Raw genomic sequence first — 19,536 nt, 5'->3', positions numbered from 1 at the left:
GGAGCCCCAGCAGCTGGCTGAAAACCATGACTGGCTATAAAAGCCAGTCTGGAGAAACTGTCAGGTGTGGAAGCAATGTGTTGAATACCTGCAACCACTTCCTGGAACCTTGCATCTTGTTCTTGCCTGCATCTTGACTTGATACTCTTGTGCTCTGACCTACAGACTGGACTTGGCTTGGCTTTTGGATTCTGGACACACCCCTGGCATTTACCTTCTGCTCTGACTACGGACTGGACCTGGATTTTGAATCTTGAACACTCCTTTGGCTTCGTGTTAGTGCTTGGACTATCAGCTTGGATTTTCCGGGCTGTATTGCCGTGGTCTTGGCATTGTAGTTCCTGACGTTTCGCCAGCAGCTGTGGCTGGCATCTTCAGAGGTGTAGCACCAAAAGACAGAGATCTATCAGTGTCACAGTGTCACACTGTGACACTGAGAGATCTCTGTCTTTTGGTGCTACACCTCTGAAGATGCCAGCCACAGCTGCTGGCGAAACGTCAGGAACTACAATGCCAAGACCACGGCAATACAGCCCGGAAAACCCACAACAACCATCGTTCTCCGGCCGTGAAAGCCTTCGACAATATATCAGCTTGGATGGCCCCAGCCCATGACAAAGGGATTGCTTGGGGACCTGTTGGTGGTGGCTGTGCGTCTGCACAGCCCCCCCCCTCCTGGTAACCTCCTTCTTGCTCTCCAGCCAGCAGGGGTTCCTTGGGGCACACCTCAAGGATCCTCTCAGCAGCATGCCCTGGCCATCAGGAGGTGCCCCCCCCCACTGAGAGCTAGCCACTCCTGAGTGGGTGCAATCTCCTCATCCTCACCTCACACCACTTCCCTGGCGGTGGTGCCCTTTGCCCCCCCATGGGTGCCCCCCTTTGCCCCCCCCTTGGATGGTCTGGTTTGGGATCGCACCCAGTGCACTGACTGCAGGATCCTCTTCCCAACTAGTCTGTGTCTTCAGCACCATTACTTTTTGACAGTGACCTTTAAGGGAGTGAGATGTGTGCAGAGGCTGTGGGACCATGTTGTGTACTCCATTTTCCCCACCCTGGGTCTGGGCCACATGATGGGCCAGGTCCTGTTGCTGCTGCCTGATAATTGGTTCCTTGCATCCTGTCCATCACAGCCCTGCTGTTACGCCCTCGTGATGTCTTAGGGCACAATGGCGTGGTTGCTAGGGAAGCCACAGCAGTCATGGACCATACGACTCCCCTTCTGGGTCATTTGGCCACCTCCCAGTGTCTCCCAGAACCCTTTAGGGAGCTAACTAGTGGTGCTGCAGGTGTACCAGTAGCCAGTTACCTGCCCATCACTTACGAATCTCCTTGCAGTCCAAGCCAGTCCAGAGTTACTTCTAAATCCACTAATTCCAATGGATTGCATTGCCATTCTGCAATTTTGTTTTAATTTTAAAAGAGCAAGATTTGGGTCCAGTAGCACCTTAAAGACCAACAAGATTTCCAGAGTATGAACTTTTGAGAGTCAAAGTTCCCTTTGACAGATACAAGGAGAGGGATTTTAAAATTTTAAAAGTATCTGTGCTTTTTTCTATTCTTGATATACTGATGGTTTAATTTTTATATGTGCATCTATAATAATTATAATAATAATTCTGACTTAGCTTAAAGGGCCATTGTAAGGTTAAGATAATATATACTAAGTACTTTTAACACTTAAAAACATTATATTGATGTGTAGAGTCCCTTTCATAAAGGCTGATTCTCCCCCCACTTATTCCATATGTGCACACCAAACAAAGCCTAACCAGTCTTGTTCATTTGAATGGTACTCTCTTTCATGCTAAACTAAGCTTTAGGAGAAAATCTTTAGTTTGCTTGGAATAAACAGAATTTCTTTTTTAAATATTCGAAGAGGATATTGTTCCTGCTCATCTGATACAGCCAGCAAGATCAGCTACTATGTCTGTAAAGCTCTAAAGAATAACTACTTACAGAGGATTCCAAATGTCTAAGAGCCCAGCTCTCTTTAAATTAGCAAATACAAAACATATCTAATTTCAAAAACTGTTCCCTGCATCTGGGAACAGAGAAATTATGCAGAAATAATACAACTGTTCTTTTCAGAAGTAAAGCATGCTCTAAACTCCCAAAGAAGATGCATTATAAAAGCAAGGAAATCCCAACATACCAACTTAAGACAGTAATAAAAGATTTACTACTTCGGAGGAGCTAAATATTAAAAACCTTGTTTCTTGTTACCAGTCTTATTTGAAATACTGCCAGGGTTACTTAAAAGCAATGCTACTCACAGCCAGTGTTGTCCTATACCTTTTCAATGGCTTCAAAGATTCAGAGAGTAGTGGGTTCTGAGGATCATCTAACAATAGTACATAGTTTCTGGGATGTGAGATAAAGTACGTGCTGGGAGTTCTATGCTTAAAGCCTAATTAAAGCATGTAGAAGAGTGATTTGGATTAGGGCAATGGCACATAGAGAGAGAAAATTAAGGCTTCCACCCATACCACTGTCATGAAATGGACCCATGGAATCTAAATCTTTGAAGCTTGGGTGGTTGTATAATGTGTGGTTGGCCATTGGTTCTTAGAGATAAAAATCTACAAAAGCAGTTGACATTGATTCATTTATTTAGAATTTTTTATTCATTCCTAATTAAGAGATAAGGTCAAAGTAAATAAACTGTAGCGCACCTGACAGAGGAAAATGAGGGGGGTGGGAATCTTCCATATAGAAGCCATTGTATAGCCCACAATTACAGTGCTTAAACTCATTAAAAGTTTGTGGTTTTACATTTGAGTTTCATTCTGTTTGAAGAACTGATAATAGAAATGAAAATATTTGCTATGTCAGACAGACCAAATATTATATTTTCTCTTCAGTTTTTTCATACTCTATCTACTCCAAAGAGGTTTCCTGAATTACTGGTCTAACAAAATAACAGGCCGTCATTAATTTTTGAAAAGTAGTACTGCTACTTAAATTAGTTAAAAGTGTGTCATCTCTAAGGGTTCAGTATTTAGAATCTCTTACAGAACAATCCTGAGGCCTGCTGTGCTGCCAGCACCGCACATCCGTGTACATGCAGTGATGCTCGCCCACTCGCTAAGGACCTTTGCAGGAGAGCTATGCCAGCAGCCAAGCCCAGCAAGGCACAGCGAGGCCACAGTAAGAAACACATGGCCCGCTGTTCCCCTGACAACCCTTCCGGCATCCACCAATGGCCCCACCACCTACATGATAGGCCTGTAAAAGCACCAATCCAGCGGGGGGGGGGGCTTTGCCCTACCACCACAGTTCCCTTTCCTTTAGTACTCTCTGGGTTAATGGTCTCAGTCAGAATGCGGGATTAGCAGGCAGCCACCTGTCCAGTCCTCCACTTTCTCTGGCGAAGAGAAGAACTCCTGGTGGCCACCCCAATCCGAGGGTCCCCCATGAGTGCTCTTGTGTCTGGCACGATGATGTCATTTCCAGGAGTGACATCATCGCGTGCATGCACACAAAGATAGACCATGCTGCTGGTACAAGGTAAGTGGCAGGTGTTTCCCCCTCCCCCCTCTGGCAACCTGGAACCTGGCAACCCCAGGAGGAATCAAGCTTTGACTGACAGCAATTTGAAGCCATAAATGTCATCACTATTACAAAAATGTTCTGAGAGATAATGCTACTCAAACAGTCACAAGTTAATTCTTCCATTAGAAGCCTATTGATTTTCATACAATTCAGCAAAGGAATGAGGTACTTATGAACATGAGGTGTCCTATAATATGGGCAATAAATCTCCGTCTGAGTCTCAGCCTCGAAGTACAAACACCTGCAAAGAATGCAATTAAGCAACTCAGTTATACACAAAAGTCAAACAGCAGAATTTAAGAATACCAAGGGAGGGAGTTCTTGCAGTAGTAAGAACTTTACAGTTTCAGGAGATTTTATTTATGTATCAAAAATACCTTGCCAGCCATCTCAAGCACATCTCAGCTCACTAATCAAATATAACAGAAATATAGACACAAACAAATTTTGAGTTTTGACCATCTTACAACTGTACAAGAAAACCCTTTATTTATTGTTGACAATTTGATTGAAAAAAATTGTTTATTAAACAGGGATAATTAATTGTTTTGTGTTTCTCAGTTAAGCGTAGAAAAGAGAAAAATGGCTTGCTTTTAGAAGGATACAAATGCATTGTTTTATACTGATTTTATTATGATTTTGTATTGTTTTTACTTGTAAGATATTTCAAGTAGACTCCTTAAGATGCAGCATAAATATTTCTCAACTAAATAAAAGAAAGCCAAAGAAATTGGTTGCATTGTTAGCTTTCTATCCTTTAGCAAATACCTGATCAAACCTAACTTCTGCGAAGCATAATAAAATCATTCAATCATAATTCAGTTAGAACTGGTAACATGGTCCATTTCCAGTACTTCAGCTTCTGATTACAATTTTGAAAGGGAAAGAAGAATGTGGACAGTTGCCTTAATTCTATCTAAATTAAACTTTCATCTACTAGGGCTATAGTAATAATGTTTATTGTTACAACATTAAAGCAAAGGGTCAATATTCCCTTGCTTGAAAGCATATTTAACATCTTGAAAAGAAAGATCTGCACTCTTGTATGTGAGGATCTCCATTGTCTGAAAGCAAAAGATTTTCAACAGCCTCTTTCAGCACATTTGCAAACTCATAGGCTATACATTATCAGAACATAGCTAACCTATTTAAAATCTCACTTCTGTAAACTAAATGAATCAATTTAAAATATGGAACAATTGTTTGAAAGATGCAAATTCTTTGCACCCATGAATTCAGAGAATGTACATTTTGAAACCATTATGTTTGCTTTCATTACAAATATTTATTTGGTTCTGTTGAGAGCTACAGTAGGGAAAAGTAGAATTATTCTTCCAGAAGATCTCATTTCTAGTTACTGTATATATATCCAAGACTGAGAGGAAGGCAGCACCAAATCACTGTTGGGATGACCTAGAACTGGATCTGTAGAACTTCAATGTCTGCAGGTGTCGCTCCACTAGTCATGCTATTAAAAGGTTGGATGAGCAACAGGAGAGAGACTGAGCTAGGCTACACATTACTGCCACCACAGGGATGCTGATCTCCATGGCAACCATAATATATAGCCAAGTTCAGCCTCTGGCAGGGAATCTAACCACCCCACTCAAGCGCACTTTGCCATGTGTCCCAGGAAATTGGTGATTGCTACTGGATGAGAAGTGAAGGCTTACCCTGACCCTCAGAACATCACTATTTAGAGCAGCTTCACAAAAGAAATTAAGGGTTGGACAGAAAAGAATAAATGCTTGATTTGGTACAGCAGATTAATTAAAATTAGTTAGTGTGAGAGTTCATATACATACACGTTGCTTTTCAGGATCCACATAGCGAATTCCAAAGTAGTCTTTTTCCAGCAAACTGTAGTGATTGCAAACATGATCGATGAGAAACTGACCTTTGGTCTCTCTCTGTAAAGAAAAGGACACATAGAGTAAGCCCATATGTTATTCTTACAGACATTCTGTTTGTCCATAGTATACTAACTGCCAGCAAATTAATTTTACACACAACCTTTACAAAAGCAGGGACAGGATTTTTAATAGCTAACCATGTATCTGTTATATTTTTTCCATCCTTCCTCCAAGAAGCTCAGGGCCATTGAGTTATTCCCTTCTTCATTTTATACTCTCCTTTCCTTTATTAATGTTCCTTCAGATAAATGTCTTGTGCCAAATCAATCAGTAAATAAAATACTATAACAACAAAATTATACATTAGGACAAACAGAAAATTTTACCAACGATAAAATAAAATAGGACACATCATAAGACCACTTTAAATAAACCACAAAATTTGGCAACAGAATGATTTATTAATAGATCAGTAGGTTAATATATCTGCCAGCAAAAAATGTTCAACAGAAAATTTATATATGTTCTACATAGGCATAAAGAGTTAAACAGTGGAGACTCCTCAGCGCAAGGATAAATTATACATAGCTTACATGAAACTATGTACTAACATGATCAAGATCAATTATCCTCTTCCTAACCATTCTCAGCACTTCATCCCATCTTCCTAACCATAGTAAGGAAAAGGCCAAGGTACTTAAGTTTATTGTCCACAGACTTCTCCCAAACACTTCTAAAAGCATCTTCCCTCTACAGATGCAGGAGACCACTCAGGGCATCAGGCAACACGAAAAATTCCTTCAATCTTAGTTTAAAATTACTCTAGATTTCAGTGAGAGCTAAGCAAATTTCATTTATCCTGCAACTAGGCTTACCAGCCCCTAGCTGGGGCAGAGAATCCATCACCCACATTTGTCACTCCTTGGCACCATTCACCTGGCCAATGGGGAAGAAAAACACTGGGGGAGGAGAAATGCACCAGTGCTTCCAAACATGCATGTGGGGGGTAAGTACCCACTACTCCCACCCCCCCAGGCCCCTGCCTCTCCCCAGTTTGGCTCCTGGGGGACCTCGTAATCTTGCTGGCAACACAACTAGGTATACCTGATATCTAATGGATAAAATCAAGAAGTGTACTCAAAACTAGAGATAGGCACGAACAGCAATACGAACTTAAAAAAGCCACGAACAGCTCAATCTGCTGTTCGCGAACAAGCTGTTCGTGAGGCCCCATTCTAAATGAACAGGTGGTCGTTGCAAGCCTCCTTCGTTGCTGTTCGTCAAGCCAGACAATCTGGCACCTGTAATCAATTCCCTTGGCAACCGGAGGCAGGGACTGCCTGAACTCTGTCTGAACTCCTGCTGTTGCCCTGGAAACCCCAATCTAAGCCCAATTTAGCGTGATAGGCAGGTCTTCCTTTCAAGCGTGGAGCTCCAAATTTGTTACAAGGAAGTAAAGAGCAGGGGGGAGGGGGGCTCCCACCACTGGTTTTGCAGGCAGTGAGGGAGAGACAGTCGCTGTTGGCATTTTGACAGAGAGACAGGGAGAGTGCATTGGAGCTTGAATTTTCTGTGTGTGGTGGAATAGGGATCTACCTCTTCAAGTTCCAGGGTTGCTGCCAGGCTCTGGGCCAAGCTATTATTTATTACTGGTACCTTTCTTGCTGCCTGCTCAGATAAAGTTTCTGGGAGTGGTGTGGTAGGGATATACCCCTTCAGGTTCCAGGGCTACTGCCAGGCTCTGGGGCCAAGCTACTATTTATTATTGGTACATTTCCTGCTGCCTGCTCAGGTAGTGTTTCTGGGAGTGGTGTGGTAGGGATCTTGATGGCTGGAGGTGAGCCTGCTGGCCCCCACAAACAATGAACTTGTTCGTGAACAGGTCATGTTCGTCAATGTTCATTGTTTGTGGATGGCAACGAACAACGAACACCATGTTCAAGTTTTTTTTTCTGTTCGTGCCCATGTCTACTCAAAACTCCATTAATTCAAATTCCTGCCGCAAATAAAATCCATGGGATCACCTTGGCATTAAAATCCTCAATACTGCTCACCTTTAGGGGGGAAAAAAAAGTGAGCATGTATATTTATTCCAGCAATGTGTGTGGTTAAGTGAATATGAGATTTCTAATCAAGATTATAACAAAACATTACTCTCAAATATTTAAAGTGGGCTGCTTGTTTTATTATTTCTCCAGTGATAGTCCACGTCCTATATTTGATACATGATGTTTTTAAGAAAATCTGTTACGATCCTTTCTTTCTCTTGAGTAGACTTTGCCTTTAATCTTTCTCTTACACCCTCTGGGTAGATTGCTGCCACCAGGAATTATATTCCAAGATATTTTATTTAAATTTCCCCTTTAGTAACATGCCCAAATGTCAGGCTCCTTCATGATACTATGTGGCCCTAAGGATAGGAATGGGATATAGGAATGACAGATACTCTATGATATATATATTAAAAAAAACTTATTTTTATAAGAAGCATATCAGCTTCATATTATTTCTTAAACTTGATTGTTTCAAGAGTGTTATTAGTTCTTAAAGTTTCTTTTCATAGACACAGTCACATAGATCTTCTCTCAGGCTTCACACACAGTTTGCCTGCTTCAGATATCAACCTCTCACTTAAATACACATAGACATTCTCTTTCAGGTGCACACACAGTTTGCCTGCTTCAAATAGAATGAATATATAATCTCACAGACACACACAGTTCAGGCTTCCACACAGGTTGCCTTTCTCTCACAAATACATGGACATTCTCAGGCTGCACACAGCTCGCCTCTCTTGCCCTAACTCAATATTTCTCTCAGAAATGCTTAAACATACTCAGGCTGCACACGGCTTGCCTCTCTTGCCCTGACTGAATCTTCCCACCCCACCCCCCCAGTAACTAAAAACTGCATTCACTCCGCCCACACTCTCAGTCATCAACCAATCGTATCAGTCACTCAACCCTCTCTTTCACCCCCGCACTTCATCTATACCACACCAAGCATTTAAAGACACACATACACTTAAAATCATTACAAAATCATTTTTTTAGATTTTTCATAATGCACCAATAACCCTTCCTGAGTACAATATCCTATCTATCTACAGAATTCATACCTGTTCCAGTTGTGTAGGTTCCTTGTACTGGTGGGTCCATTGTTAGAGGAACGGAACCTTTGTGTTAATCACATAGTTAGGTTATACTAGGTATTAGAATGGGAGAGAGGGAGAAATACGGGTTGCCTTTTTGACAACAGTCACACATTAGAATAACAACTAAATTTGTTTCCAGTGTCAATATTCTTGTGATGGAAATTTTAAAGGATAAAGAATGGCAAGATATTACTTTAAGGGCTGTTATTCGGCATCATATATAATTTTTAGCAAAATATGCAATAGTTCAGTCACTGAACCAGAGCAAATGACTTCAGACTAACCTAAAGAATGGACTTAACAACTAAACCATTTTAAGAAGGTCTTTGAAATTGGCATTTTGATTGCAAAGAGATAAACACAAGGGCAAGTATATTCAATTAAGACTTTTGAGGAGTTACTCTAATACATTTTATTGGATTATCAATTTTCCTGATCCCCATACACAAAGCACTTGAAATTAATTAGTATGTGATCAAATGCTGAATGAAGCAATCATCTTTTTCAAACCAGCAAGAAAGCTCTTTTTCCAAACCAAATACTATATTAAACAGCTACAACAGGCATTTGAACAAAGGAGGCTGAGATGCAATTTTGTTTTCATTTAGAAAATCGAAAATCAAATGCCATGACAAAATGTCTTTGTAAACTTGTATTTATTTACCCTGTGGCATTGTTTATGGAAATGTCCTTGACACTATATGGAAATGTCCTTGATACCGATTGTACTAATCTCAAACTGTGTAATCCGCCTTGAGTCTCAGTGAGAAAGGTGGACTATAAATAACATAAATAAAATAAATGATCATGCAGCAGACCTACAGCAGTAAATACTTGAACCTACGGAATGCAATATAGTTTGATAGCTCCCAAATAAATATATTCTCTCAAGTAAGTAACTAAAGGGCTATAAGCTTTGCCACTGAGCACTTAGTTACTCAAAGTAGTAACTATGAGTCCTAGGCAAACAAATATCACAATGGCATCCATGAACAATAGGAAAACAGCAGCAAGCAGGCTCTATAGTACTGCCATATTTAACAGGGGGAAGAATTGTTATAAAAGCTGTCTGAGGTAACCATGTAGGGAAAGAACAACTGGCTACAGTGGCACACAGATAATTAGGAAGTACACAGTGAGCAAGCCATGAGTGGGTGACCATTCCCTGCATAGCCATGGCAAGTCCAACTACACAGTAGATTTCAGTAACGTCTGAGTTCTTTTACTAATTTAGACACTTCCTAAGATAACATATTAGAACCTCAGCTCTAAACCAAAACACATGAAATATATCCTAACTATGGGATGTTTTCCTATTTGATTAGAGGATGTTTGATAAGAACTTTTAAAGCTTTATTGGCTTGAGAAGATATATTATTCCAAGTATCATGCATCTCAGTTACCATCTAAAACAATTTCTTCAGCATTAACACCAAATTATCCAAAACCAACTACTTCAAAATAAATCTTCATGGAATTAGTGAGATATATGTTTAACTAAACATGCTTAGGACTGTTCTCAATATATTTTTACAAAAATTAAGCCACATCAGTTTCTACATTTCCAGTTCATAGCAATACCGATTGATAGTCTCTAACATCTGCTCCTGACAAATTTCTCATAAGGCACAATTGTACACATGGGAGCAGTAGAGGCAAGCAGGTTAATTACATTGTTGAATAATCTCACTGAGCCAAATGACCGAAGCTACCCCTAAGAGAACAATCCTATAAAACCAATTCAATGGTGCCACTTAGATTTTATGGTCACCCTGCCTCTGACCAAATCTTACTTACAACTCTGAGCTTCATCTTTCACATTTGTTTCTGTCAAATATTTTGCAAATGAGAAATTGTTTCCAGTCTACAGTTGCCAACATCCAGGAGGGGCCTGAAGATCTCCCTGAATTACAACTGATTTCCTAGTGCCATATGCGATGGACTGCACTTAACAACAGGTTTCCGAAGATCAGCAAAATCAGAGAGCTGGGAGAGGAAGGGTTAACTATTCCCTAGAATGGAGAACTTGAGTGACAGACTGCTCCCTCTTCTCTGATTGGTCAGAACTAGTCTGAAGGCAGTCAGTTCGTTTCTGACAGTTCTTTGGAGTTAGGGAGTCTGAAAAGAAAAGTCAGACGGGTTAACCTTTAGAATAAAGGAAGAAGACTTCTTTGCCTTAACTGTAGTATTACTATCCTCAGAAAGAATTCTATCTAAGAATTCAAAGTCCAAGTGTCAGCATACGCTGAAGTATGCTTTACACAGACACCAGAGAACTGGGAGTGTGTTTGGGCAAGAGTGATTGGGTTGAGACTCCCTTTCAAGCCAAAAAGAAGAGGATTTATATCTTCTGAGGAGAAGATTAATTCCAGCCCAGTTTTGAAGGGGATTTGGCTCTGAGGAAGACCCCAGGTCACTTGTAAAGGGAAAACGGTTTTAAACTACTCATGAGATAGAAATACCCACTAGTTTCAAGAAAGGAGTGAGTTAGGTGCACAAAGAAAGTGACTAACTTTAGAAAACCTGAACAGTCATAGGAAACTTCCTGAAGAAACGCTGTTGTACCTAAATTATTAAGTAAAACACCTTTCACTGTTAAGAACCAAGAATATATGGAAAATAAGCTTCAAGGATACTATTTTGCCTGTTACACAAAGTATATTCTATAAGACCAACAAAATTTTACCTCCGCATTTCCATCCCCTGACTACACTTACTCAATTCCTGCCTGGTAAATAAAACTGTTATTTCTTTTTTAATGTAATACAGTCTCTAGTGCCATTTCCAATAAAAAGGAAGAGGGCTCGTGCTTTTCCCCATCAAGTTCCTCAGCTGGGCTAAAAAGCCGAAGTTATATCTGTGTGTCATGGTGGGACAGACAGACTTTCAAAACCAGAAATATTAACATGCTACTTGGGGCTGCTCAGTCACAGCAAGGAAACTGAATTTTGAGGGGGAAATCTGCCTCACAGTAGAGAGAGTGAAGGGGGGTCCATCAAACCATACATCAGTTCCCCTGGAGAAAACAGTTGCTTTGGACGGTGGATTCTATCCCTGGGCTCCACCCCCCAAATCTCCAGGAATTTCTCAACCCAGAGTTGGCAACCCTATTTCAACCATTTACCTTTTCTGAAATCCCTACCATACATATAATTTCCCAGAGCCCAATCTTAAACTGCTATTTAATAAACAGCAATATCTAAGAAAATTGTCAGGATCTGCCATGCTGGGGACTTGCAGCCTGTGTAACGCCATATTAATTTCTACAGTTGTTTAGTCTTTCTCCCCTCTAGGTTCCTGCAAGTACATTTCCATGAGAGAGGATGTTATGTCTTATCTGTTTCTTCCTAAGACGACCATGATGAACCAGCGTTCCCACAGAGAAGCTGCCTGCTATGTGAACTCTGGGGGGAGGCTGGGATCTCAGACTTTGAAGTGTAACAACTTTCATTTTGTAACTCATTCCTAATAAAGCTTTGCTCAGCCAGGAGCTGCTTGGTCCTGGAATGTGGACACCTGGGCCTGAATGCTGTCTTTCTAATAAAACCTTTTGAAATCCAAAGACCTTGTCTTCTTGCAGAAGGGAGGAAGGCAGACTATAGCCAACTGGAATGCCATAGCCTGACAAAAATGAAGTGTTATTGCATCTGGACAATGGTAACTTTTAACAAATGTTGTACCATAGCTGTCATCATTACCCATAGTACACAAATTCATTTTGGGGGCCTTGCCATGGTCTTTGAACCAAGAAGTTATATAGGATCTTGTGCATTTATAATGGTACACAGGAAAAGCTGACAGTGTCGTCAGAAGTATGATAGATGCCGTTGTCGTAGACATTATATTTAGACAAGCATGGGACCCACAAGGTCTTGCGGGAAGCATCTCATTTCCTCTCCGCCATTATTTCCCCTTTCCCTTACCTGAAAGCCTCCACAGCCTTTCTCCCTTTCCTGCTTCCTTCTCTCCTTCCCACCTACCAGCCAACCTACCTTTATCAGTCTCATCTTCAGCTTTCTCTCTGCTCTCACAGTAGCTTCTCCCTGGGAAAACTCTTTGTGGTTTTGACCACTGGACTGGGTTGAGCATAGTGTCATGCCAGCTGCCAAGGCCAGGCCCAGCCAGGCTGCACAGTGGGAAAACAAAAAGAACTTGCAAGAGACATCATTCCTCTCTCCTCCATTTTATCCTCACAACAACCCTGTGAGGTACATTAGGTTGCAATTGTGTGATTGGCTCAAGGTCACCCAGAAAGCTTCCAAGGCAAAGTGGGTAATTGAATCTGCATGTCCCAGATTCTAGTCTGAAACTCTAACCACTATACCATACTGGCTTTCACAAGGTGGCTGCTGTTGAAAAGTAGCAAATAGCTTGGCCTGGGTAAGTCATGCAAATTGAGTGGTAGTAAGTCTCTGGTGACAGCTTGTAGGCCTGAACCTAGTGAGTCCTCCATGAAATGCCAAAACAGCCCTGGAAATGGGCCTTCGCTCTTCCTGGTAGAAGCCCGGTCTTGAAGGCTTGCAATACTGTTATGGTTGCACAGCAACCCCCACAACAACCACTTCATATCTTAAAGCTACCGGTGCTGTTTCCATTATTTGGAGGCTTTTAATCCCCCCAGTGGGTTTTTTGCAAACCTGGCCATTTTTCATGTTTGCAGAAAGCTCTATCTGGCTCTATCTGGTTCATGGCTCCAGACTGGATTTAAGTATACACATATTTGGCATATTTAGACATATTGATAAGATACAGATTTTACAGCAACACTTGTAGATGCCTATTAGTTAATGCTCATGCCAACAATCACACCTTTAAAACCCATGCCTTTATCCAAGATGTTTCAAAGTTCTTAGTAGGTGAATATATGTGTAAGTGTCCATATATTCATAAAAATACTGCAACCCAAGAGGTGCTCTATGTTAGATAAGAGGCACAGAATTATATAGCTCTACACCGCTCATTACTAACACTTCCCCCAAGTCCTCTTGCACTCTAACATCAATTTCGGGTACAAATCAGATATACACATTGCTTCAGTTGACCTTGGAACCCTCGTGTCACTTCTTATGTAGCTTTGCCTAACAATGAAACTCAAATCAAGTTGCTACTTCTATTTATGCCAGCAAGTAAAAAAAATGGAGAGGAAAAAAACAGGAGAAGATTAACCTTGCAACAAAATCTGCTGACGTATCTTTATATTTTAGACAGGATTATAGTTTTCTCTCTCTCTCTCTCTCTCACACACACACACACACAGAGATACCCTCATTTCCAGGAAATAAACATTATTAGCTTAAAAAGAGATGGGAATGTATTTGCATTACTCCACAGGAGACAACTCTAAAAGAATATGAAGTGCATTTAGTCGAATGCATCATTCCTCAGGAGACAGCTCTGAAAGCATATAAAGATGCTACAGTACACAAAGCATTTTTTTTCACAACAAAATGTCTCATCCAATGCATTTACATCTATAAATGAACAATGAAGGAAAAAATTGTTATCTCCTGATGTAGGAGCAGAATTCTAAAATGTGTTAAACTGCAAATACTTTTCACAATCTATTTTATCTGTGGTATTCTCCAACATGCTGGAAACAATGTGGTGAAGTGAAAACTTTTATGCATTATTGGTGGGATTGCAAATTTATACAAAACTTCTGGGAAATTATAATTAAGTAAATCGAATCCATCACATCTTATGCAGTTCCTAAATCCCCAGAGGTCATAATTCTGTCAGAACTATTGGAATGATCCTTCAGTACCAAAAATTAGAATAAATCTAATTCTCACACTCCTGTCAATAGCTAAAGCAGTTATAGCTTCCAAATGGAAACAGAAAAACTTACTAAGACTATCAGACTGGTTCAACCGTCTGTGGTACTATTTTGTGATGGAGTAAATTTCAGACCGCCTAGCTCAATTGGGATCCCCAAATTGTGCATCCCACCTACTGGAGCAATGGTTCCCAGTTCCTTACAAGTAATAATTCTACGGCACAGGCAACTAAAAAAATGGAGTAGTACAAAATGTTGGCTTACCTATGACCAAACAGTAAAGGAAAAAATATTTTTCTTTTGAATCAGTACAATAGAAGAAAAGGCTTAGAGTAAACTATATGTGTAATACAAACTACTAGGTATGTCTACTACTGATTGTATAATCTCATAACAATTATAAATATTTAAGATGTTAAAAGTTAATGGTTAATAATGTTTGTAAAATTGTAAAAGCTACTGAAAAACTGTAAATAAAATAAATAAATAAATAAATAAACTGCACAAGTTTGCCATGAGGATGAGTTCCCAGTGGTAACATGTGAGTAATGCACACCAAGGACCAATTCAGACCTGAACCACTGTGTAGGAGAAGGAGGAATTCTTCTTACCTGAGCTGTTTTCAGAGGCTGAAACACCCAGAGAGGCATAAGCAGAACATTTGTTTTGTTGGGAGCCAGCACGTGCACTGAATGATTGCACATGCTGGATCCCGACAGAGCAAATCTCTCCCTCCACTAGTGTTATTTCAACCACCAATGGAGAAGACAAGAATTCCTCCTCCTCCCCCCACAGAGTGGTCCCAATCCAAATCAAGCTCTACTGTGCATTTACTCATGAGCTATCACCAAGAACTAGCAGCTACAGTATAGCTACAATTCCCCATTCCATCTAGTCAGGCTCTCAGTCCTGTCCCGTGTGTGTGTTATGTACTGTCAAGTTGGAACTATTTAAATTATTTTGAGCCCTGTGGTGCAGAGTGGTAAGCTGCAGTACTGCAGCCCAAGTTCTGCTCACGACCTGAGTTCGATCCTGGCGGAAGCTGGGTTCATATAGCTGGCTCAAGGTTGACTCAGCCTTCCAAGGTCAATAAAATGAGTACCCAGTTTCCTGGGGGTAAAGTGTAGATGACTGGGGAAGGCAATGGCAAACCACCACGTAAAAAGTTTGCCAAGAAAACGTCGTGATGTGACATCCCTCCATGGGTCAGTAATGACTCGGTGCATGCACAGGGGACTACCTTACCTCTACCTTACCCTGGCAGAGGTTCTTTCTCTAGGCGTCTTATCTAGTCTGTTCGGCTTTCTCTCGCCGCTGCTAGCGCGCTTGGTTCCCACGTGCATTTAGGGGAGCAAGGGGAGCACACTGGCAGCAACAAGAGGAAGTGCACTACCCTTGCTCCCTTGCACTCGGGAGCAAAGTGCGCTGGCAGCAGTGAGGGGCACGGAGGCAATCTCACCAGCAGCTCCTTCTTGCTGTTGCCAGTGCCCTCGGCTCCTGAGTGCATTTAAGGGAGCAAGGGGAGTGTGCTTCCTCTTGCTGCTGCCAGCGCGCTATCCTTGCTCCTCTAAATGTACTTGGGAGCTGGGCACACTGGCAGCAGTAAGAGGGAGCTGAGCAGGCTAGATGCCAAGAACATCTGCTAGGGAGTAGACATGGGCATGAACCACAAAAAAACTAAACCATGGGGTTCATGGTTCATGGCGTTTTCATGGACCAGGAACCATGAACTCCCACGAACTGGGGCAAGTTCACAAACCAGTTCGTAGTTCATGGTTCACGGGGTTTAAATGCCCCTTTCCGGCCACTTAGTAGCAGCAGGAAAATGGGCATTTGATAGTTTAAAGGGCCCTTTCCTTTCCCCCCAACAGCCTGCCAACTGATAGTTTAAAGGGACCTGCTGCTTGCAAGTGGCAGGGCCCTTTAAATGGCCCAAAGCCCACAAACTCCAGCCCCAGCCCCCCACCCCCCCCAGCCCAGCCCCTCACCCCCCCAGCCCCAGCCCCCCACTCGGCTCTGCTGCTGGAGTGGTGGAGGTCACGGCCCAGCAGCAGCAGCTCTGGCCTTCTCCACTGCCCTACAGGCGTGCGGCCTCCTCCCCCTCCTCCAGCAAGGGGAGGGGAGGGCGTTTTTGGCCTCTTCCACCACTGCGCGGCAAGGCGGCAAGGCGGCGAAGGAGGCCAAAAAGGGCCTTTCCGCCCCTCAAATGGCCACTATGGCGGGCCATTTGAGGGGCAGGAAGGCCCTTTTCGGCCTCCTACGTTGCCTTGCAGGCCTGCACGGGAGCAGAGAAGGCTGAAAAGGGCCTTCCTGCCCCTTAAATGGCCACTGCGGTGGCCATTTGAGGGGCGGGAAGGGCATTTTCGGCCTCTTCCGTAATCCTGTGGACCTGCGCAGTGGCGGAGGAGGCCTCCATGCATCAGACGTCTCGTCTTTTTGGCTCTTAGTGGCAAGGTATCTGCTTTGCATGCCAAATGTCCCCACATTCAATCTCTAACATATCCAGGTTAAGGAAGGAAGAGGAGGTGATATGAAAGGTAATAGGTGACACGGAAGACCTCTGTCTGAGACCCTGAAGAGCCACTGACAGTCAGACAATACTGACCATGACAGACTACATTTCTAACTAATTATAAAGCAACTTCTTTTATTCAAAGAGAATCCCTCATTAAATAGGCCATAAAAGAGAAGATGTCTAGCGCAAAATTCTAATTCAGCTGTACAAACCTAGTTGGGATGGAACTGTGCTTGAACATGATACAGCATGCTACAAATTCAGTCTTTTCAAAATTTGTAATATAATGAATTCTGTTAAATTATCCATAACTTTAGTCCAGTTTTGTCATCATCTGTTAAATGATGCCAATGAAAAACATAGCCAATGAAAAATGACTCAAAAAGCCTTGTACATGCATGAACACTTTAAATTTCTGCCCAGATCTTTAAATCACATTGCAAATTGTAACGGACAGTTCAAGTGTATGCTAATATCTAAGTGTACACATGCTATAGTGAATATGTATATGAAAACCTGCTAGTCCCACCCTCTCACTAGATGCATATGGCATAACTCCTGCAAAAGCAGAAAACTGCACATGCATAGATACTGCTCTCTGCAAGTTCCCCAATTGCATATACAAAGTCTACACACATATGCATATATTTAGGCTCGTGAAGAAAAGTTTAAGTAATTTTAATTAAATTAATTTAATTCAAAGGGTTGCTACTGACATCAGCTATCTTCAGCATGGGAATTGTCCTGTGGGGTTATCCCCCACCCCTGTTTTTCAACCTCTATGGAAAAGCCTTCAGAAGAAATCATTCTAAGTTTTGGAACTGGGTATCATCAATAAAATATGCAGATGACATCCAGCTCTTTAGAACCTTATTCAAATCCCCTAGTGATGCATTAGAGGTGTTGAGTTACTGGCTGACTGCTGTGGTGAAACGGATGGAAGTGAACAATTTGAAACTGAACCCAGACAAGATGGAAGTTATGCTGGTATAGTCTTGAAGGACATTTTGCTTCTTACTTTCAAGGAATTCAGTTGACCCTTGCAGACTCACTTAAGAGCCTAGGGGGTAATACTAGGGCCTATCTTGCTGCCTACAGCATCCAAGATGATTTAATTTTAATTTACAAGAAACTAGTCTCCCTAACAGCGCAATCCTATGCAGAATTATTCCAGTCTAATTCAATTTAAACCTACTGTTTTAAGTGTGGACTAACTCTGCATAGGACTGCACTGTCAAATTTAACAAGTTAGGTGCCCAGTAAATGACTATTGCGAGACCTTGGCAGTCTAGGCACCACATCCATAGGAAAAGAACCATCTCTAGCAGCCACCCACCTTACCTCTGAATAAGGAGGCACATAGAATAGGGTCTCTGAATCAGATCTCAACTGGTGAGCAGGCTAACATGGTTGTTTATGCTCTGTATATCCTATTAGACCATTCAGCAATTAGAAAACGCAGCCAGTCAGAACTGATAAGGTCAAAAATCCTCCTTAAAAAATTGCATTCATGTAAAAAGCCAAGTCTGTTGTCCTTAAAAGAACCAGATTATAGTTCTTCCCATCTGCACCATTTAATCTGAATTATATAAACTAAAACATTGTAGCTATTTCAAGATACAAGAGCAAACAAACAAACCTATTATAAACGTTCACTGCCTTAAAGAATGACTACTGGAAAAGGATGTCAGAAAGAAGAAAAAAACACAGTATGCCTGCCTTCCAGGAACACTATCAGACACACAAAACATTTTTACTAGTCAGCCTGTTCATATATTGGTCCTTCATGATATTTTACTAGAGGGAAAATCTAAATGCTTTTATTTTTCAGAAGCTACCCTATCTGGTCATCTGGAAGAGGTTCTTAGGCACACTCCAAACATAGCAATAAATCACATTTTGTCATTACATCCAAATTATCAAACCATAGTTTGAGGGCAGACATCAAACCAGAATCTCAAACAGTGGTTTTAAGTTGGCTTGCAAAAGAGTTTGGACAAACTATGGCTTGTCAAATGTCAATATATATGAATAATCAAACATTGGTGTGAGACAGTGCACCAATCTTTCTGGGGCAACTTCTGGGATTCTGATGAGAAGAAAACAATGAAATGAGGAAAACACACACCCTGAAATAAACCTTCTTTAATCAGAAGTCTGTTAGCCTGTAAGAAAATGGCTGAGGAAGAGCATAGTCCTCCTTATTCAGCCCTGCAGTTTAGAGGTTCAAGCATTGTTCTGAAATAGACAAAGAGACTTTTGTTTCCACTTCTATTTAAAAAGTAATGCTTCATCAACATAACTTACTTGACCCGCAGAAATATTAACTATGCTGGGTCTCCAAGGTACATAACTTTTTTCATACTAGTAAAAAGCTACTGTTAGGAAAGGAGGCATGCTCTATAACTGAAAGACCCTAATTATTAAGAAGCTGAAAATAAGAACTGGGCAGTATTCAGTTATGTCAGGAGATAAGAGAGAAAGGACGGAGATAAACAATGAAAGCTGGGCACAGTACAACACAAATATTTAAGGCCAGGGATTACAAGAAAAACTGATAATGACCTAAACACAATCACATAAGGTTGCCAGCCTCCAGGTAGTGGCTGGAGATCTCCTAGAATTCCAACTGGTCTCCAGACCACAGAGATCAGTTCACCTGGAGAAAATGGCTACTTTTGGGGGT

At 41.5% G+C, this 19,536-nt stretch overlaps 1 protein-coding gene across 1 annotated transcript in view; it reads right to left on the bottom strand.

Moving 5' to 3' along the window:
• The window catches only part of FRMD3 (FERM domain containing 3), a 168,685-nt gene that overhangs the window by 86,766 nt on the left and 62,383 nt on the right, over positions 1-19,536 (bottom strand). Inside the window, exon 2 of the mRNA XM_054987254.1 lies at positions 5,358-5,462. Within this exon, the coding sequence (XP_054843229.1) occupies positions 5,358-5,462 (105 nt within the window). The remainder of the gene's footprint in view (positions 1-5,357; positions 5,463-19,536) is intronic.

Source organism: Eublepharis macularius, chromosome 8, assembly GCF_028583425.1.
Source record: "Eublepharis macularius isolate TG4126 chromosome 8, MPM_Emac_v1.0, whole genome shotgun sequence".
Classification (NCBI taxonomy): domain Eukaryota; kingdom Metazoa; phylum Chordata; class Lepidosauria; order Squamata; family Eublepharidae; genus Eublepharis; species Eublepharis macularius.
The sequence above is the reverse complement of the archived record's forward strand: the minus strand, read 5'-3'. Positions and strand labels throughout refer to the sequence as shown.